The sequence below is a fragment of the Hylobates moloch genome, unplaced genomic scaffold, assembly GCF_009828535.3.
Source record: "Hylobates moloch isolate HMO894 unplaced genomic scaffold, HMol_V3 SCAFFOLD_4, whole genome shotgun sequence".
Taxonomy (NCBI): domain Eukaryota; kingdom Metazoa; phylum Chordata; class Mammalia; order Primates; family Hylobatidae; genus Hylobates; species Hylobates moloch.
The window spans coordinates 131,051,159-131,075,167 of NW_026652279.1; the positions used below are offsets into that span (position 1 = coordinate 131,051,159).

A 24,009-nucleotide genomic window follows, 5' to 3' on the forward strand; every position below is an offset into this window, starting at 1 on the left:
CCTTTAATTTTGGTGGTGCTCTATCATCTCATATATTGTTTTAAAATTGAACTTCAATGAATGACATACATTCTAATATTAATTAAATTTTAGATCAATAATACTAAGAATATATTATGCTAGTTGTGAAATAATTTCATTATTAGTCATATTTTTGGGTTAAAACAGCAATGGCAACAAAACTATTTGCATGGGATTATGGACTTTTCAAAATCAAATTCTGATAATATGTTACATTGCCTTTTCTAAATAAAATAATGGCAACTCTTGATTACCATATATACTTCATGGTTTTGTTCTTCGATCAATAAAATAAATATATTTTAATAACTTTTTTGATATTGAAGGCTACTATTGGACAAAGAATTGATGGTTGGCTGGTGTTTTCCTGCTCACTCAAGCTGATTGGGGAAGTTGGTAAAGTTTTCAGCTGTTAAAATATCAGAAAAATTATTTATTTTAGGTTGGAAATAGTAGCATCACTGATTCACATCTCTTTTGCCTAGGTTTCCAAAGATACACTTTGAGAAATTTATAGATCTTGTTGTTTAATTTATGTTTATTAGCAAGTTTTATATGAAATAAATCACTCATATTTCTCTCTTCATGAGATAAAATAGGATAATAATCCTCAGAGCATTTTATGATATAAAAAATGTGAAAGAAAAAGAAAGGGTATCCATTTACTATGATGGATTTCAAGTGAGTTCATCAAACTATTTTTTATTCTAAATGTTCTAGTAAAATAGGATTCTGCGCAAAGTGATGTTTCAGTCTATTGACAACTAAAACATTACAAAGTATCAAAAGCTTTTCAAATGCACACCACATCATCGGTCACTTAAAAACCAAGCTTTAGAGTACTTGGGAATAGTTGAGATTTTCAAGTTTTCAATATTTTATGACATACTCTCTCACAGTCTTTCTGAATAATTAAGAAAATACAATTTGTGACTCTCCTTCCAAAGAGTACAAAACTATATAAATGCATCCTCAAATGATGTTTTCCTGCACATACAACAAAGCAAACTTAGCTAAAAAAGGCAATATGCCATTATTGTTCATATTTTATTTACACTTTTCTAGTTCCGTGTCAAATTTATAAGAGCATAAAATGTGAAAGTAGGATAATGATCACACAAGTGTAAAATATATGATCTGTGGAAAGTGTGAATTTTTAAAACAATTCAAACTAAGGCTATTATAGAATTCACTCCTTAAAACTACAGCCTTTTTCTGATTAATATATTCAGGTGTCTATTTATGTATGTAAATTTATGCATATATGAGTTAATCAGTGACTACATATAAAAAGCCCGAATTTTAACTTCATCAATTTTCTTCTGATATGGGCGTCTATTTACATATGTAAATTAATGCATATATGAGTTAATCAGTGACTACATATAAAAAGCCTGAATTTTAACTTCATCAATTTTCTTCTGGTTCAACTGCAATATATAATATTTACTTGTACAAGTACCTTCTACATTTCATGGTGTGTACTATTACCACCTTAATTTGTTAGTATCATTTATTCTTATCCATATATCAGACATCAAATTAGAAACACTACTTTATAAAATGATAATTCACTTACTCTTTTTTCAAATATAACTGCAGAGAAACTAATTTCCATATCTGTATATATATTTGGCAACCTCTTCATCTAATTTTAATTTTAGATTCATTTAATGTGAAAATTGTCTTAAAAAATGATTACTATAATATAATATCTGGCCTGAATATTTATTCAGTGTTAAATAAATCTACTAAGATTTACTATTGGTGAAATAGTTCATTTTGCTGAAAAGTGTTTGCTCTTCATTATCTTTAAGAAATCACCAAGGTAATTTATAGATTCAATGCCATCCCCATCAAGCTACCAATGACTTTCTTCACAAAACTGGAAAAAACTACTTTAAAGTTCATATGGAACCAAAAAAGAGCCCGCATCACCAAGTCAATCCTAAGCCAAAAGAACAAAGCTGGAGGCATCACGCTACCTGACTTCAAACTATACTACAAGGCTACAGTAACCAAAACAGCATGGTACTGGTACCACAACAGAGACATAGATCAATGGAACAGAACAGAGACCTCAGAAATAATGCCGCATATCTACAACTATTTGATCTTTGACAAACCTGACAAAAACAAGCAATGGGGAAAGGATTCCCTATTTAATAAATGGTGCTGGGAAAACTGGCTAGCCACATGTAGAAAGCTGAAACTGGATCCCTTCCTTACACCTTATACAAAAATTAATTCAAGATGGATTAAAGACTTACATGTTAGACCTAAAACCATAAAAACCCTAGAAGAAAACCTAGGCAATACCATTCAGAACATAGGCGTGGGCAAGGACTTCATGTCTAAAACACCAAAAGCAATGGCAACAAAAGCCAAAATTGACAAATGGGATCTCATTAAACTAAAGAGCTTCTGCACAGCAAAAGAAACTACCATCAGAGTGAACAGGCAACCTACAGAATGGGAGAAAACTTTTGCAACCTACTCATCTGACAAAGGGCTAATATCCAGAATCTACAATGAACTCAAACAAATTTACAAGAAAAAAACAAACAATCCCATCAAAAAGTGGGCAAAGGACATGAACAGACACTTCTCAAAAGAAGACATTTATGCAGCCAAAAAACACATGAAAAAATGCTCATCATCACTGGCCATCAGAGACATGCAAATCAAAACCACAGTGAGATACCATCTCACACCAGTTAGAATGGCCATCATTAAAAAGTCAGGAAACAACAGGTGCTGGAGAGGATGTGGAGAAATAGGAACACTTTTACACTGTTGGTGGGACTGTAAACTAGTTCAACCATTGTGGAAGTCAGTGTGGCAATTCCTCAGGGATCTAGAACTAGAAATACCATTTGACCCAGCCATCCCATTACTGGGTATACACCCAAAGGACTATAAATCATGCTGCTATAAAGGCACATGCACATGTATGTTTATTGCGGCACTATTCACGATAGCAAAGACTTGGAAGCAACCCAAATGTCCAACAACGGTAGACTGGATTAAGCAAATGTGGCACATATACACCATGGAATACTATGCAGCCATAAAAATGATGAGTTCATGTCCTTTGTAGGGACATGGATGAAACTGGAAACCATTATTCTCAGCAAACTATCGCAAGGACAAAAAACCAAACACCGCATGTTCTCACTCATAGGTGGGAATTGAACAATGAGAACTCATGGACGACACAGGAAGGGGAACATCACACTCCGGAGACTGTTGTGGGGTGGGGGGAGGGGGGAGGGACAGCATTAGGAGATATACCTAATGCTAAATGACGAGTTAATGGGAGCAGCAAACCAACATGGCACATGGATACATATGTAACAAACCTGCACATTGTGCACATGTACCCTAAAACCTAAAGTATAATAATAAAAAATAAATAAAAAAGAAATCACCCATTTTGCTCATTGTAAATTGCACAATTTTAATTGAGCTAACGTTTCCCTATCATTACATTGCCCAAATTAACTTTGTCTTGCATAAAACATGACTGCTTATTGGAAATAAGCCCCCAACCTAAAGTATATTAGTCTGGCTTTGAATCCCATTCTTTAAAGTTTTGTCCTCTTCTACTTACTATTATCCAGCAATTTTCTATTATGATGTGTTATTTTATATAATCTTCAATCATAGGAAAAGAAAACACATTTGGCTTAGTATTATTTCTTCCTTTATTATGTGACCTCTTTGTTGGTTCACTAGGTTTTATATTTGTTCCTCAATAGTATGGTGATACTATTTCAATGAAACGAAATGAAAAGTTAACTAAGGATACAATTTATTTGAAATAAACAAAAATATTGAACACAGATATTGAGTAGAAAATAGATCCACTGACACTTATTTTAACTTAAAAACAGGAACACAAATTAGATGGGAAATTATGTTACCTGTTAAAAAGTTTTGAAATAAAAAAATTAATGAATTTTAATCATCACAGATGCATCTTGTTATGCATTTATTTCTTATTAAATTTTCTAATGAGGAGGTGCAAGAATAAAATTAGGCACAAAATAAAAATTTTAAATTATTGCAGGATGCAGAGAAAATATTTTACTACAAATTACTAATACTCATATTTTATTTAAGATTATGATATCTAATTGTATGTTTCAAATTATTAATATGTGAAAGTACTTATTCATCTATTCCTTCTTTCAGATTCATTATTATGTGCCTAAAATGAGACAGGTGCTATACTAAGCATTAAGAATATGGCTGTGAACTGGACAGCTGTGTATTGTCTTATATAGTCTAGCTCTATGCATAACTGATTTTTACCTGATCAGAAAATATAAATACTTTACAACATTAGTTCATGATAGGCAAATTATTATAATAAAGGAAGACTTTGTATGTATAAAAACAGATTTTTTTCTCATTAAGAAAAGCAAATTATTGATTTTATTTGTGGAAGACTGTGTTTGTTAAGTTGAAAGGACCCTGGAGGACCCTGATATTTCTTCCTTCTGACATATCGTAAGAAGTCCTTTTAGAATCACTCTAATATTGGAAGAATATTTCTTATCCAGAAGGGAATACTACATCTCAAATGATTGAAATCATTAAATATTTAGCCACTACTTATAAGGTTAAATGTGTGTTTACGGGATATTTTTAAATGTTAGTATTCCTTCTTGAAACTTTGTTAAATTGTTGTCCCAACATCAGCTTGAGACCTATGACAGCTCTTAAAAAATTTAACCTACTGTACCTAAGATATTTTTAATAGATTGTGCTTGTGTGTGTGTGTGTTGCAGTTTTATATAGCTATGTGCTATATCTTAATGTTTTAGAAATCGAAGCTCAGTAGAACAAATAAAATAAAATAAAAATATGCAAATAAGGACAATAATTTTACCAATGACTCCAATTTGTAACACAAGTACACACTGCCTGTAAAGAATAGTGAACAAGTTCTAGGGATCTAATGTACATAATGGGTAGAGATTGATGTATTAATTAATTTGATTTTGATAACCATAAAAAAAGAGTTATCCATCTAATTCAGGGACAAAGAATGTTAAGAAATACAAAAACAAAAACAGAGGAAGAAGAGAAATTTCCTTTGTACCCAGACTGCCACACTTTTACTTAGTCCTTTTGAACATTAAACATCACTAGTCATTGTCCCTTAAACGCTCATTATACTCACGCTGACCTTTTCATTTTGTATGTATTTACAAAGACATGCTGAAAGTCAAATTCTGATAATTTTCAATCCGTCAATTGTATGTAACTTGTTACTAAGACCATGTAGGCATGTGAGACACTGAAAAGGAGTAACACAAAATGATAAATAAAATAAAAAAAGAAAACATTAAAAATCATTTAGTACTAATGTATCATATAATAGTCTTGAGAAAAATGTAAGTGAAGTAAACTTTATTTTTATCACTTATAAGACAAGAATATTTAAAGTTATACTCCAAATATTCTTCTAAGGCAAACTGTAATTTATGGTTTATTGGCAGGGTTATTGGTTAAGATTGAAAGCATGTAGCTAGCTAGAAACCATGAAACATGTCAGGTATTTTAAAACCATGATCACAAACCATATTGATATAGTTCGTTCTTTCTATCAGGTATTTTTTCCAGTGGCTCTGAAGGACAAGTGAAGGATGTATAGCACGTTTTTAGTACTACCAGATTCTGAAAGGGCAGCTACTCTTACACTGACTCTGGAAGGCTTTATGCTGCAGGTATGAGTCTTCCACCCTTCAAAGCTACTTATGAACAAGGTAGCCTCTAATTAGTCCTAGTGCCACTGCCTCTGCCTCCAACCTAAAACTAAATGAAATGTTCATACTGGCAGCACCGGACAGAAAACAGAAAAAGGGAAAAAAAAAATACTTGAGAAAAAAAATCACAAAGTTCTTTGGTCTTATTTCTCTTTCAGATTCATAATATCCATTTCTCTGAAGTAATTCATATTTTGTGTCTGGGTATCAGCAACCCGACATAATATTATGGGCAATATGTAATCATGGTATATTCATTAGCATATTGAATAAGGCATGAAATCTGTAGGGAGATAGTACTGGGTTTATTATCCCATTCTAGCATGTCTATCTATTGATCCTGAGTAAATTATTTAACAACCCTGAATCACCGTTTTATTGTTTTTAAAATGGATATAACACTTGCCTTGCAGGGATTTTGAAAGGAGTAAATTTAATAAATATGTTTAACACCTAGAATTAGAGTGGCAATAGGACAATATTTTAAACTTTACGTGTGCCATCACCAGCACCATTGGTGGTAAGACTCGCCATCAGTAAAGTTGCTGCTTTTGTGCCAAACACAATGGCAGAAGGTAGCGTTACTTCACTATCTTTTTTCTTTTTCACTCTCCTAATATGTGGATGTGAGTATATATCACATCTTATATTACAGCATATAATTTTTCTTTGTAAAATTTACCTATATGTATACACACACGTATACACACATACCTATATAGGCATATATAATTGTCATTTATAATGATAATTTATCATTATAAACAAATTATGTGCGTGAGTGTATACACCTCTAGGGTATACTAATCTCTATTCTTGGTTTCTCTTCTTGCCTTCCTTTTATGTCAGTCTGATAACTCATCTTAAAATTAAACCTTTGTCCTTACTTGTTCAAAATGTTCAATGGCATATTATTATATTCCAGATAAATCCCCAATTTTTACAAAGTCTCCATAACCCTGCACAATTGGTTCTGCCTAAATCTTCAGCCTCATAAACTACCTCTCTTCTTGTCCCTCTCCACCATCCCATCTACCTTGAATTTCATTAAGCAGAACAATTGCCTTCCCACCTCAGATCATTGGCACATCCATTTTCTTCTGTTATGAACATTCTTTAACCAAATCTACACCTGACTAATTCTACCTCATTTTTTACAATTCATATAAACATCATTTATTTAAAGAGTCTTTTTCTGGTTTATGGGAGGGTTACCATTGCATCTTATAATTTTTCTTTGTAAAATTTACCGTGTGAGTGTGTGTATGTGTATATATATACACATTATCATTATAAAGTATCATTAACATCATAAAGTCTTATAAAGTATACACATACACATATATAGGCATAAATAGTTATACTTTATAATGATAATTTGTTTTCATTCAATATATTAACCTTGACTCTAAGGGCAATATCATTTCTATTTTGTTCACCATTGTATTCCCTGTGCCACCTACTGGTAGCACCCAGTGAGCTTGGTACATAGCAGTCAATATTCACTATACCTTCATTTATGCATTCAGCAATTAATAGTATATACAGAGATTTATCTAGGCACTTATGTTACGAAAGTTTTTTTATGTTATCAAGAAGCTACTATATTAATCGAGCAGATAGACAACAAAAACAACAATAACAAAAACAAATATATATTATAAAGCCAGGAACTAAATAAGGACTCTAAAAAATAAAAAGGAGTGTAAGGGAATAGAGAGCTTTGAAAGTACTGGCACATCATAAGGAGTTTTCAGAGAATGGGTCTCTATGGAAGTAACATTTGATAAAGATCTGAATGAGGTAGAGAAGAAACAGATATAAATATTTGGCAGAAGAGTATTTCCATCAGAAGGAAGAAAGAACAAGCACAAAACTCCACAATGAAGTTATTCTTAGTGTTGTCAAAAAAACAGTAAGAAGGTCAGTGTGGCTAGAACTGTATGAACAGGGAAAATAATAGCAGAAAATGTGATTTAAAAAATGTCAAAGGCACACACTTACAGTCTTGTTGAATGCGTAAATTAAAGAAAGTTCTACAAAAGTACCCAAGGGAAACAGGGAATTGAAGAATGTATTACAAGATACTAGACACTTTGATGGAACAAAAAAATTCAATGGAGAATGCTTCTTCTCTTGTTATAAAGAAATGTGCAATATATTTGTAAAGACTGGTCACAACGAAATAAAAATAATTAATTGTATAAGAAAGTTTATGATATCACACAATCCTAAACAAAGGAATACTAAGATTTCAATTGTGAAAGGTAATGCCATGAAAAGTTTAAAGATATTTCTTGGGCATGAAAGAACTTGAACTAGAAACAGGGAGAGATGATTCAAAATTTGATAATGGATTCCAACAAGAGAAATATCTGAGTTAAGTAAGAGTGAAGGAACCATACAACACATATTTAGCAGGAATGAGAGCAATTGCATCTAACATTGAGGAAAAATGCCTGGGTAGCAGCTTAGAAGCTAGGTGTGGAGGACTATGTATATCAGAATATGGAGGCCCAGTGTGATCGCTCCTGCCTGTAATCCCAGCACTTTGGGAAGCCAAGGCAGGTGGATCACCTAAGGTCAGGAGTTTGAGATCAGTCTGACCAACAAGGTGAAACCCTGTCTCTACTAAAAATACAAAAATTAGCCAGGTGCGGTGGCAGGTGCCTGTAGTCCCAGTTAGTTGGGAGGCTGGGTCAGGAGAATTGCCTGAACCTGGGAGGCAGAGGTTGCAGTGAGCAGAGATTATGCCACTGCACTCCAGCCTAGGCGACAGACAGAGCGAGACTCCGTCTCAAAAAAAAAAAAAAAGATTGAACATGCTATGATGCTATGTTGAAGCATGTTTTAATTTTTTTTTGAATTAAGAAAATAAAACACTGGGTGTTCTAAGTTTAAAAGATATGAATAGAGAATTGAAAGTTTAAATAGCCATTGAAAAAACTATGAAGGTCAGGGAAGTTTCTACTAAAGATTTCAACCTTCATTTCAACATGAATTTTCTCAAAAGCACTCTGCAAAGACACTGCATTCCTCAAGGACCTCCAGAGGCCTCCCAACAATGGTGTCAGCCTACAACAGTGGGGTAAATGGCTTTGATCACTCGCTTGTAAGTTATTTTACTTTTCCATTTACCTACATACCTTCCTGCAACTGCCTGTGGAGAATAATGGCTGCTGCTTCTCTTCCAGCTTTCATATCTTACATGAATGCCTCTTATTGGCAAAATCTAACCAAGAACCATCTAGAGAAAGGATTACTGGATAAAAATGTTCCACGTGTGTCCTCCAAAAGGCAGAGTTGACTTTGGAGGGAAGTAGCAATGATGACCAGTGGGAATTGACAACTCAGTAGGGAAGGAAAGATCGGGAGATGGAAGTCGACTCTGGACTTTCTGTCCATCTTTACCCAAAGCAGATCAATTCTAAAACTATACTTTGATATAATATTTAATTTGAACAGAGAATTGCATTAGTAAAATAAATTTAAAAACATAATGAGAAACACTTAAAGACCACTGCTTTAAACACAAGTCCTTTCTATCAAATATATGACAGCTATTGTCATGCCTTAATTTTATTCTGGCATAGGCAGCCATTTTTTCAACTTTTCTTTATATTACACAATCACATAAAATTTACTATTGTTGTTACTCTAATCTGTTTCTGTTTGCCACTCTCTATTGCTTTTAAAATGTTATATCCAGAATTAAGCACAGATTTCATAATGTAATCTAAGAGAGTACAGTGAGACTATTTCCTTCAGTGCTGCTATTTTGGTGCTGTCTCTATATTCATGCAGACACAGTTTACATTAATGTTTCAGAATTAATTTTACACTTCTACCTGCTATTGAGCTTGCAATCAAAATTCTCCAGTATTTTGCATGATTCATTGACAAGCTGAGTCACCTTCCCAAAAGATTTTGGAATTATTTGCACAAATTCAGTAGCTGAAGCCAAATACATAAGTGAAATTTCCAAAGGAAAGATGACAAATAATAAAGAAGAGAAATATAGGTAGCAAATTAAGGTCTGGGTAGACCAAACCTTTGGTCTTTGAAGACCAAGTTTACATCTAAAGATTTTGGGCAAGAAATTTAAAAATTTTGAAAGTGTTACTTATGTATTAAGCAATCAGACAAATAATTACAGTCAAGAGAGAAGTTAATTCTATCCCACATGTAGTAGAAAAAATGGAGTGATTTGCTGTTAAAGCAGTTAAGGAGGGAAAAAAAAACACAATATGTTTGCTTTCAAAGCACAGATTGGGTAGATTAGATGAGAACATATGCCTGATTGGACAAGGATCAGAGGCAAATATGTGATGAGAAATCACATTATCAGATGCAAAACACTCATTTTAAACTGCTGGAACTGAAGGGACAATATAGACGTGGGAAGACAACTGGTAAGTAATTTTTCTCTAAAATAGTTACCATAAACATCTATAGAATACCAGAGTGTCACATTTTCAAAATAATTTGAAATCATTTAAATTTCAGCAGATATTATATATCACAGTCTAAGAAATAAATTAATATAGAGTCATTTAGAATGTTGAGTACCTTAGAAATCTCCTGTATTTCTGTTTTAAATATATTTTCCTATGAAGCATACCTTTTAAAGTCTCTGAAGAAAAAAATTTGTTACTATTGTGTGATAAATTGCAGAACAGTCCAAGCAGCTGCAAGGAAAATATTTTCATTATTAAATTAATAATTTGCAACTAGACCAGAAGGGACCATTGTCCCTCTGGATATGGAGGCATATTGTTCTTTGGCTTAGTTAAGCCAGGAGCTCCTAAAGGTAATGAAATGTGCCTAATTAAATGGTGGCAGTTGGACTTTGATATTTTGGTTGATGAATTATTTGTTTACTTCGATTTGCTATGGTTCATATAATTTCAAAGGTAGCATCGTGTATGTCATGGAAAATTTCTAAAGAAGGAGTTGACAATAGAATTACAAATCGTGTATCTCCTTCCCTTTGTTTCTATATTTTCATTTAATTTAGTAATCTGCTTAAAGGATTAAAAAGGAAAAAGAAAATAATTTTGAAACTCTGTTTCAAAATGGCAATCGGAATACTTTTAAGTGGTTGACTCATTAGCAATAAGAAAAAGTGTTCAATTTGAAATAAATAGCAACCATAAAGCTTAACGATATTTATCTCGTTTTAATTCTTTCTTTGAGTTGGAGAGAAAAATTTCCATAAGACTTTATTAGTTGTTTCAATAATAACAATGAAGACATTAATAGTATGAATAATAATATCACAGTAAAAATGGGTAGCATTGATATAGGGCCTCTATGCCAGGCACTCACTCTATTAAATGCTTTTAGAATGATTATTTCTAGGATAGGTAATATGATGGGTATGAGACTTGTAACTGTTTATTCTATCCTAGAATGGAATTAATATTTTTAAAATCCCATGCTATAAAGTACACAAATTTAAACTGTACAATTGAAATGGCTTTTAGATTCTCTACAAAGCTGTTAAATATACACACCTATATATATACCCATATATATATACAGACACACACACACACACACACACACACACACACACACACACACATACAGGGAATGAAAGGGAAAAATATAAAATAGGCTTCAATTTTTTCCATAAAATCATACCGGCATAGCCACACCAAATATAATATGCTGTGATGGAGAGGTTTAAAAGATGCAGAAAAATGTATAAAAGGGCAGCTATGGAAGTGAATGTACAAAGGTAGATATGGCTGGGGCAATTTTGAAAATCAGTTCAAATAACTTTATTAATATCTATCAATATGTATATCTGTATTGCCTGTTAAGTGTGCATAAAGCCATAAAGAAGCTTCCTGAATGCAACACGTGGAGGTTCCTGGAGGGTGGCATGCCCAGGGAGGGCCTGGAACTTATGCACTCCTCTCCTCATACCTTGCCCTACACATCTCTTCATCTGTATCCTTTGCAATATCTTTTATAATAAACCAATAAACGTAAAATGAAATAAAAAAATAAATCCACAAAAGAACAATAAATCCAGTATAGAATGTGTTTTTTAAAATTAGAAAATACATTATGGTACACTATAGTTCATAACAAAAAAATGTGCCAAGCATAGAAAACTCATTTTAAACTTAAAAAACTTGCTAATGCCATGACAGTAATTATTTTTACCTCTGACAACACAGAGTGTGTCTCCATTATTAAAACATTGTTTCCTTACCATTGTGTAGCTGTGGGCCACCTTCATTAATTCAATGCATCCTTGAGCATCTGCGAAGGCTCGAATTCCTAAACAGTTAGATGGATGTAAAAGCTTCATGAGGAAGTGGCAGCACACTTCCACCACCTGTGGAAGCTGAAGAAGGCACGCTGCAGCAAGAAGGTTCTCAATGGTGTCCTCTTTTAATTCCAAGCAGCCTAAACATAAGCAAAGATAATTATGAAACTCTTTTAAAAACATGAAATAATATGTATCATAATATTACTCAAAACATTAGGCCAATCTGCTAGAACAGATCTAAACTGAGATTGATAATCAAGACAAATATAACTGGGTAAACGTCACCAATTGTTCTAAGAATTTTGCATTTCGTATTTCATTTAATATTCAAACTCGCTCAGTAGATACAAACGCAGTTTCAATCAACATATCTGCATACACGTCAGCAGAAATGATAGTTCTTCCTTTGGTTGTGAAATAAGGAAAATAGAAAAATAAGGTTCAGAATATATGCCTACAAAATTAGGAGAGCAGAGATTCTCTAAGTATCTGACAAGGTATATATTTTTATATGAATATAAAATATCTATTTGTGGATATTTAACAAATGTATATACATTTATAAATGCATGTGTTGCAGGTTGGTAGTATTGTACTTAACCCACTGTACTCATGTTTAAAATTGTATAATTTTGACAGAAAAATTGAGATTTTAATGATATTTGCATTTTGTCTTGATTATTAATTTCTTCAAATCCTACTCTGTCTTTAATTTCATTTTAATAATAATTAGCCCAAAATATATATTTATGCTCTGAGTTCCAAATTAACCCAGTCAGATGAATCCAAAGCAAAAAAAAATTTTTTTAAATGAACAAAGCCTCCAAGAAATTTGGACTTAAGTTAAATGGCTAAACCTAAGAATAATTGGTCTTTGTTGACAGAAAGTCAACAAAGAAACAGTGAACCTAAACTATACCCTAAAACAAATGGATTTAACAAATATTTACAGACCATTCTGCCCCTAAACTGCAGAATATATGTTCTTTTCATCAACACAGGGAACATTCTCCGAGATAGACCAGGAAGAAGTTTCAATCAATTTAAGAAAATCAAAATTGTACCAAGTATCCTCTCAGACCACAGTGGAATAAAACTCAAAATTAATTCCAAAAGGAAACCTCAAAACTATACAAATGCATGGAAATTAATACTCTGCTCTTGAATGATCTCAGCGTCAACAATGAAATCAAGGTGGAAATTAACACATTCTTTGATCTGAATGATACTAGTGACACAACTTATCAAAACCTGTGGTATACAGCAAAAGTGATGCTAAGAGGAAAGTTTATAGCAATAAATGCCTATATCAAAAAGTCTGAAAGAGCGCAAATAGAGAATCTAGGGTCACACCTCAAGGAACTAGAGAAACAAGAACAAACCAATCCGAAACCCAGCAGAAGAAAATAAATAACAAAGATCAGAGCAGAACTAAATGAAATTAAAACAAATAAACAAAAGCAATCCAAAAGATAAATGAACCAATAAGCTGGTTCTTTGAAAAGATAAACGAAATTGTTAGATCATTAGTGAGATTAACCAAGAAAAGTAGAGAGAAGATTCAAATAAACTCAATTAGAAATGAAATAGGAGACATTACAACTGATACTACAAAAACACAAAGGATCATTCAAGGCTGCTATGAACACCTTATGTGCACAAACTAGAAAATCTAGAGATGAATAAATCCCTGGAAATATATAATCATCCTAGATTAAATCAGAAAGAAATAAAAACTCTGAACAGATCAATATCAACTACCTAGATTGAAAGAGTAATTAAAAAAACTCCCCCAAAATTCCAGAACCAGAGGGAGTCAAAGCTCAATTCTATCAGACATTCAAAGAAGAGTTGGTGCCCATCTTACTGAAACTATTCTAAAAGGAAAATCTTAAGAATTTTAAACCTGAGAAAATAATATCCTATTTTATTCATTTTTCTGAATCTTCTAAATTTGACTAAAGTTTGAATTGTTTCATTTATATTTTCATTTATATACATATTTTTTGCCTGAGTAAAGCATACATTGCAGCTTTTAATAATCAATGGCAGCCTTTAGAGCCTACAAATAAAGAATATCTTAGTTTATTTGTGAACTTGGAAGGCAGGTTTCACTAAATTTGAAATTTGAATGTAAGACTTTAGGAAAAATGTAATTTTATCTAACTCTAATTATGCTGTTCTTTAATTGAAATTTAAAAGTATATTATTGCCAGTTTGTGTATATTTTTTAACTTTGTGGTGTTACTACCATTTTTTCTTAGATTTCTCCTTTTCATCATGGTTTTATGACATAATAAAAAAGTTATCTACTTTCAAAACTTTTGGACAGAATATTTATTAAGAAAGTCCTTTATGCATAATAACTATTATTTCATATCAAATTTTGGTTTCTGAAATTTTTTAAACCTATAATAATTTGCAAAACCTACCCATATACCCTTCATCTGGCTTCACCCAGTGTTAACATTTTGCTGTATGTATGTGTATGTGTGTATTTATGTTGTAGCTGCAAAATTACTTGAGAGCTACTTTCAGCCATCACATGTCACCCCTAAATGCTTCAGCATGTATCATCTAAGAACAAAGGTATTCTCCAGTGGAGTGGCAATATAATTATCATACATGAAATTGATATATTTGCTATGACATACACTTTCCCAAATGTTCAAATAGTTTGCTGTGTAGCTTTCTTTGATTTTTTAATTCAAGATCTCATCAAGGATTATATGTTACATTTACTTGTGGTGTTCCTTTAGATTCCTTTTATCTAGAACTGTTCTCCTGCCATTTTTCATCTATAAATTTATGTTGGTGAAGAATCCATACTAGTTGTTTTGCAGAATTCTTCCTTTTGGACTTATATTATTTCCCCTTTGTTAGATGATGGTGAATTTTTTTTTTTTTTTGCAAGGACACCATATAGGTGATCTTGTACCCTGCTCCATCATGATCAAAAGGCTCATGATGTCAGTGTGTCCCATTTTTGGTGGCTTTAAGTGTCATACAATGTTTTAGGAAGTATCTGACAGATTTCTTCATTTAATTTTTTTATAATTAAAGAAGAATTTGTTGGATGATAGGTACCTTTGCTTTCAAATATGACAACATGGTTAATAGATAAAAAAGATTATTTTATTTTATTTATGACTTTCACTGAAAGCAAGACAGTAAAGAAATCTAAAGCATGCCTCCAAGCATAAAAGTGAGTTGATGAAGGAAAAAGAAGAGCAGATACACTGCAGGAAACAGGTTGGAAAATACAGTGATTAGAGTAATATGAAAATATGTTTATTATATATTAAAATATGGATTTGAATGAATTTAAGACTGATTACATCAGTACTATTGATATATATCTTAAGGTTTGTGAAATACCATAGCAAGCATGAGAAATAAGTATTCTATAGGTTAAAGAAACCTATATTTGTATACCAATTTTTGTTTCTTTTTGAAATGTATACCTGCTGTTATAAAAATAAAGTTAAAATAGAGAAAATAATACGAACACATTAAAATCTGTTATTAATTTTAAACTGATTATGATACATTTTATTCATATATATCTTCAACATATTGTTTTGACTTAAAACTTCAGAGGAATTTTACCTAAATTGTTCAGTAAAGTTGTCAAGAAGACGGTTGCATGCTTCTTAGCATAGATCTTGAGAGAAAATCAGATGGAAAACCTACATGCTGATGGCACGGTTTCTATTGACTTCATTTTACTGTGATTTTAGAATATTGGGAGGGTGACATCCTGTAATCTAATTAACTATTTCTCTCAATATAATTTATGCAGAAAAGAATAAGCACAGCAGACCTGAACTACTACCATCCTCTGAAAGGCCTGCTTTCAAGGTTTGTTCCAGCTGGTATCTGAGAACTTAGATTTCAAGAGGATTCTCATCATTAACTGATAAAATTGACTCACTGTGCCTAAACTCTACAAACAATATGGTATATGAGGAAAACCTTTTTTCCCTTCTGGGAGTCTGAAATTTTGGTCTGTGTTAGATAGAGGCCTACGCGATCAACACCTAATAAAACTCCAGGCACTGAATCTCTAGTGAGCTTCCTTGGTTAACATTTCACACACTTTGTCACAACTCATGGAAAGTAAAATTAAGTATGTTCAGTGAGACTTCACTGGAAGGGAACCCTTGGAAATCTGTACCCGGTTTCATTTGGGCTTCACCCCATGAGTAGTTTACCTTTTCTGATTGTGTTATGTATTATTTTGCCGTAACAATTCATAGCCATTTGTAAAACTACATGCTGAGTCTTGTGAAGTATCCCAGTTCATCATCGAATGGGGCTTTAGTATTGGGGATCACTCAACATAGCATTCTAATCAGAAGTCCTGAGATGGTAGGGGAACGTAGAGATATGCTGTGCTCAGAAGCTCAAAGATCAATATTGCTAAGATTTCATTTCACACCAAATTAATCTATAGATGTACTACAATAACATTTAGAATCCCAGTAGACTTTCTGTGAAAATTGCAAAACTGATTATAAAATTCATATGGAAATACAACGGACCTACAATAATCGAAACAATTTTGAAAAATAACAAAGTGAGAATAAGAGCACTACCTGATTTTAAGACTGATTACAAAGTTTATGCAAAGGCACAAAAGTAAGTCATTTGAGAAAAGATTGTCTTTGAATGAGTCAGATATGTGTACAAAAACTTGTATTTGATGCATACCCCAAATGATATACAAAATTTACTCAAAATGGATCACAAATCTAAATTCAAACTATAAAACTTTTTTTTTTTTTTTTTTTTTGAGATAGAGTCTCACTCTGTCGCCCAGGCTGGAGTGCAGTGGCACCATCTCTGATCACTGCAACCTCCACCTCCTGGGTTCAAGTGATTCTCCTGCCTCAGCCTCCCAGGTAGCTGGGATTACAGGCACCCATCACCACGCCCAGCTAATTTTTTGTATGTTTAGAACAGATGGGGGTTTCACCATGTTGGCCAGGCTGGTCTCAAACTCCTGATCTCATGAACCACCTGTCTCGGCCTCCCAAAGTGCTGGGATTACATGAGTGAGCCACTGCGCCCGGCAGCTATAAAACTTCTATAAGCAAACTTTGTTAATTAAAATTTGATAAAATATCAAAAACATAATTTCTCGAAGAACAAATTGAGAAACTAGACTTCATATAATTCCCTGCAAGACTGAGCTAAGATCATGCCACTGCACTCCAGCCTGAGTGACAGAATGAGACCCTGCCTCTAGTTAAAAGAAAGAAAGAAAAAAAAAGCCACTGTAAGAAATATTATAAAAGGAATAAAAAGATGAACCATAAACCAGGAAAAAAGTTTGTAAATCATATCTGATAAAATATCATATACAGAATATATAAAGAATTTTCAAACTAAATTTTTAAAAAACTGGGCAAATGATTTATACAGACATCCCACAGAAGAAAATATATGAACAAAAAATGCTCAATATTATCAGTGCTTCAGAAAATGCCCATTACAAACACAATGACATGCCATAACACCTCTATTAGAACTACTTGTGGAAATGTGAAATGGTACAACTACTTTAGAAAACAATTTTGCAGTTTTCTCTCTCCTATGACTCAGCCATTCTGCTCCCAGATATTTGCTCAAGAGTAAAGGAAGAATATGCTGATACAAAGTCTGTACATGAATGTTTGCAGAAAATTTATTTTGCAATGGCCAAGAACTATAAAGAACTAAAATGTTACTTGACAGGTAATTGGATAAACAAAATTAGAGTATGCTTATTCAATGGAATACTTCATAATAATAAAAATAAAATAATTATTGATTATGAAATATCATGGTTACTTATGTTGAGTGCAAAATAATTAGGCTGAGTGAAAGAAACCAGACAGAAAATAAACACAAACTCTATGATTAACTTCAAAATGCTTGAAAATCCCAAAAAAACCTGGTATGTAAGGAGTCAGATCACTGATGTTTATGTACTAGGTGGGGATAAGGAACGATGACAAGATAGATTGCAAAAGGACATGAGAAAACATTTGATGACTATAGATATATTCATTACTTTGTGGTGAGTATATACATATGCCAAACTGATCAAATTATACACTTTGTATATGTGCAGTTTATTATATCTCGATTATTCATCAATAAAGCTTTAAAAAAGAATACTCAACTGTATTTTCAAAGTATGTTTAATAAATGATTTGAGTTGACAAGTAGATAGAAACATTTTCTGAGTGCTTAAATGCAAAGAAAAATCAAACAAATATACGATATTATAATTTACATTGAGGATTGTGTGATTTTTTTTCTTCTTTGTTCTTTTTTTTCTTTTTGAGACAAGGTCTTATTCTGTCATCCGGGCTGAAGGGCAGTGGCATGATCCTAGCTCACTGCATCCTTGAACTCCTGGGCTCAAGTTATCCTCTTGCCTCAGCCTCCCAAGTAGGTGAGATTACAGGCATGCACCACTAGGTTCGGCTATTTATTTTTATTTTTGTAGCAATTAGGTGTTGCTATGTGGCCCAGGCTAGTCTAGAACTCCTGGCCTCAAGCCATCCTCTTGCTCTGGCCTCTCAAGTTGTTGTGATTTACAGGCATGAGCTACTATGCCTGGCCAATAATTCTTCTGAATGTTTGCAATATATAAAACGTGATTATAGTCATGACAAGTCACATATGCTATTATTAGGTTGGTACAAAAGTAATTATGAGTTTTGTCATTACTTTCAACGGGAAAATTGCAATTACTTTTGCACCAACATATCATATGAAAAGCATATTCTTAATATAATCTTAAAAACTTGAGCCTGCCATACAAAATTGTGTGTGTGTGTGTGTGTGTGTGTGTGTGTGTGATCTTCCTACTCTGTCACTGTAGCTAATTCTTGTGTGTTTCCATCACCCCTTGTGAACATTCTGAACCCTGTTGATATCTCTATTATACTCTCTTCCTTTAAGCTCTTTCAGTGTTTCATTTGTTTTCTTCTGGGACTCTGAGTGATAAAGTGAATATTGGATATGGACAGTGAGGAATAAAATCTCAGAGGATTCCACATAGTTTGGCTTGGGTGTTCAGGCAAATGGTGTATAATTGACCATTTATATTGGAAAAGTATATTACTACATTTCTTTATATGCGTGTGTATTTTTACCTTCCCAGATAAACACTTGAAAAAAGATTCAGAGGCAGTATGTCAATGTAATAACTTACAGGGTTTTTAAGACATTTTCTTGAAACATATTTACTCAGTCTAAATTCAAACCCCTGATAATAATACACTTCATAATAATTCAGACAGATTTTTTCAGAGCATCTCTCAATTATTTCCCCAAAAAAGAAAAAAGAAAGAATTTTCACAAGATATATGTAGAATAATATTTTTATTTATTGTTAGCTTTATAGGTTAAGTATTATAACCATTGTTTTTTTCAAAGAGTTTTAATATTTTATTTTCTAAAACTTGGACTATATCCAATGAAAGAATCTATTTGTTAAAGTCAGAAGGCACAAATGGAATATTAGCCAGTGTCAAGCTTCAATGCACACAAATTAAGCTACCTCATGCATGCTGTATTTCTTTATATCTATAACCTAGCCATTGCTCGGCCAGACCTAGATGTAAAAAGGCAAAAAGTAGCCAAGTATTTGACTTAAAAGTTCACTTTTAAAAAAGCATGAAAACTGCTAATGGAAAGAAAAGTAATTCTACATTTTCATTCACAGTTGATTTCAAGGCATAACTGTTCTCAAATAAGCTTACTAAAAGGGAAAACCTACATGTTTTTAGTTAGATGCCATAGAAAACTGGCTTAAAAATACATGATAGCCATATTAAACTTGATATATGTAAGAAGTCGTTGTTTCTAATAAAAGCCAACTTTTAGAGATTGTTTTCAAATAAAAATGAAATGTTTATAATCTCTATTAGCAAGTCCAGAGGAACTTGGTCTCCAGAGTTAATTAATTGAGAGGGTCAACACATCATCAGGAAACAGGCATCTCCTCAAGTGACTTCCTCAATTTCTCTCATAGTTGCCATAGTTTCAGGTTTCAGATTCAGACAGGAAAGCACGTAGCAGAAGAGGAACTATTTCTTTATGTATCTATCTCTTACATCAGTGAAGAAACTTTTACCAAAGAATCCCCAGAAATTTTTCTCCATGCTGCCTTGGCAAAAATTGTGTCACATAATCATGCCTAACTCAATCATCATGAAAGGGGTGAAATACAAATAATTGGTTTTGATCCTATAAACTGCTTATAAAATTGGAGTCACCCTCCTCTGATTCAACTGGGGGACTAAATGGGGAATACTTTTTAAATAGAGTTCCAATAAGGTGTGCTACATTTATCTACAAGAACATCTTAAGTAAATGCTAAGGCCACTAAATCTTCCAAATATGTATGAGTAGACTTAAACTCTGTTTTTCTACAAGATACTTGAATTTATACTGCATTGACATAAAATATGTAAAATAGAATGGGAAGGAAAAAGTGAAGTTTATAGAAGAATATCTATCAATGTGGTTCTATTTCTTATTAGACACATCGTCCCCTATTAACAAATGCACAGAGTATCCATATTTCATCTACAAAATCTGTTATATTGAAAATGTATATTTTCAAAGGTATTGTTTTAGAAATGTACATTCTACCAGAAAAGTGCAAAAACTGCCTATAAAATTCACAAAGTGAATTAAATTTTATCTGTCATCATTCTGTTAAATTGAAGAAGAAACAGTATCAATGTCACTCTAGAAATTCAAACCTTAAAATTGACATTTTTAGTAACTCATAGGTATTTTAAAAATATAGTTTTATATGAAAATACTTCTAGATTTACAGAAAATTGCAAAGCTAGTACAGCGATTTTCCATATAACATATAACTGTTTCCCCCATTATTAAATCTTACATTTGTATGATATATGTGTTATATTAATGAATATTGTTACATTATTATTAACTAAAATGTGTACTTCCTTCACATCCCTTAGATTCCTTTTCTTTGCTTACCTAATGTCCTTTTACTGTTCCAGGATCCCATTCAGAATAGTACATCTCATTTACTCATTCTGTCTCTTTAGGCAACTCTTGGCTGTGGAAGTTTTCAGACTTTCCTTTTTTTAATGACTTTGACAGGTTTGAGGAGTACTAATTTAATATTTCACAAAATGTTCTTCAATTGATATTTTGCTGATTATTATTAGGCTAGGGTTATGAATAAAGTTTCTGTCTCATCACATGCTATTTAAGAAACATTATCAACATGACTTATCACTGGTGATAGTCATCTTCATCACTTGCAGAGGTAGTGTATGTCAGGTTTCTCCACTGTAATGTTATTCTTTAGTACCTTTACATACTGTACTCTCTGGAAGAAAGTCCGTATGCACAGCCTACACTTACGGAGGGGGGAGTTGTACTCTATCTCCATGACGGTGGAATAGCTGGCATAAATACTTTTGAATTCTTCTACGTGGGAAATTTGTCTATTCTCCATCATTTATTGGTGTATTCAATTATTTATATCAGTCATTTCACAGGATTTTTTTGAATAAATGTTTCAAAAAAGGAAGGAGAGTTAAAGGGATTTTAGTTTAGGCAATTTACACATATTTTTAACAGTTAACAATGAAATTTAAATTTTACTGCAATTTAGAATTTTGCTGTCAAAATTATTCCTTATTGCCAATTTGTACCACTTTATTGGCACTCTGGCCTCCTCTCTCTCTTGTCAGAGAGAAAATCCTAGTTGTCTTCTAAAAATCACAGCAAACTGATTTTAGAAAACAGAATACAAGTTCTACCCATGAAATTCTATAATCCTAGAGCTAATTAATCTGTAAACCATGTCATACATGCCTTCCAGCCACAAGAAAGACATGGTTGTGTTTTTTGAGTACTAATTACATCTGAGTTCAAGAGAAACTCTTAGAAAAAGTCAGAAAAACTATGCAAAGAGCAGTTCAAAAGTAGCTGTGACAATACAAGCCATTATTCGTTCTATTTCTCTCTGTCCACCTTATTCCTATAAAAGTCCACTGCATGATAGGTAAGAATTAAACATGCCAGTAGCTCAAATTTACTTAAATTGCTTTAAAGCTACTCTAATTACATATCCATCATTTGAAGAGAACAAGGTATTGTTTTCAAAGTAAAAGCAACATTCCCTTGAGTCACATCGATGCACAGGTGTTAAGCTCCCTCAACTTTAACAATAGAGTACATGTCTTATACATGTCTTATCTTCAAATTTATTATAGTTTATGACTCTGTCCCTAATCAACTCCATAGATTTTTTCTACTGTCACTAACTTCCATGGAGTTTAACCTAAAATAGCATGTCATGCAACACTCGAGGAAATTTTGATTGTAAGAAGAGTGAAAAAAAATGATTAACTCATGGTCATAGAAGTTATTTAAATCTTTACTTTAGTAACATAATTTGTCTATCTAAGCACCAGACTTATCACAGATATGTTCTTTTGGTCATTATTTTAATTTAGGATACCTTTATGTAGAACATATACTCTTGAATTTGGCAGAGATAATTCAATTTCCTTTAAATTAATTGTACCTTGAACCCAGTTGAGTTTGATCTTCAGATTTAAATGTTCTGTTGCTTAATGCATGAAAGTATTAGAGACTTGTGCTCCTGGACAAAATAATTTGAACTTGAATCAGCCCACAGAAGCAACAGTTCTAGAATTCGTTGTTACATCCACTTTTGGCTAAATACTGAAGATGTCTAAAGTAGCTCATACAGTGTTATATGTATATTTAAAATATTTTGAATACTCAAATGAAATATTTGTCTCAGATTTTAATATAACAACACCCATGTTTATGGTGAGGAAAATGTTTGCCTTTAGTTTATAATATAACTGATTATGCTTACCCCTTTGTCTTGGTGACTGAGAAGAAAAACTAATTGGTATGTCATTTCTATGAATACAAACAGAGTTTTAAGACATTTACTTATTGTGAAAATTATACTATAGTTGTTTTGATTTGAATTTGAATGCCTTTCCAAGTATTTTTTATTTGACTTATAAAATCTTATACACCATGGATATTTAGAAATAAAACTAAGATAAAAGCCATAACTTGGTGGCTTATGTAAGTGGCTTAATTTCTTTTTCTTCCTCTATACTCTACATCATCAGGAAACTAGAAGGGAGATAGAAAGGGGTAAGTATAAAAGAAGGCAACTTCTGCTGGCCAGATTTTGGCAAGTTAGTAGGAACACGTTTCTTTAGAACCAGGTTATGTTGAAGTTATCTGCAGGGCTCTTCCATCTTGAGATGCTTAAATATTTTATTCAGTAACTCTGGTGGATTTGATGTAGAAAGAAAAAAGTTGGCAGTTTTAATAGTTTATCTCACATTCTGCCCAGATTGGGAGTTCTACCATTCTACCCTCTGTGAGGCCACCATACCCACTTCCTCTTTATTCTTGAGGTTCTGTGTTGACAGAGATTTTGTATTTTTGTTTAACAGGTAATTTTTTATGAGGCTCTATCTTGGTTTCCAAAATACGCTTCATATGTTACCTCCTTACCTTGCTGCTACCATTATGGGTCGTTTTTAAAGACCACCACTTTTATTTTCTGACTGCAAACATTCATGCCTTTCTTGAAATCTTCACATCTCACAATCCATATTTAAAATCAATATTTCTTAGCCCCAGTGAACTGTAAGTGCAATAGTTACAGAGTGCTGCCGAGGGAGCATACGGATACAGAATTTCTGATAAGTATGAAATGCTTTCTGAAAACACTATCCAAGCACACTGAGTTATGCCAGAGGTTATGTGACTGTTATTTCCCCTGTTGGATAGTGCACTTTGAAGCCATCTTAAGATGTGGAAAACTTAAGTGAAATAAATGTAAGCAAGGGGGTTTGGTTACAAGGTTCTAAATAT

At 32.7% G+C, this 24,009-nt stretch overlaps 1 protein-coding gene across 1 annotated transcript in view; it reads right to left on the bottom strand.

Moving 5' to 3' along the window:
• The window catches only part of KLHL1 (kelch like family member 1), a 402,603-nt gene that overhangs the window by 220,883 nt on the left and 157,711 nt on the right, over positions 1-24,009 (bottom strand). Inside the window, exon 3 of the mRNA XM_032151000.2 lies at positions 12,025-12,221. Coding sequence (XP_032006891.1) covers positions 12,025-12,221 — 197 coding nt within the window. The remainder of the gene's footprint in view (positions 1-12,024; positions 12,222-24,009) is intronic.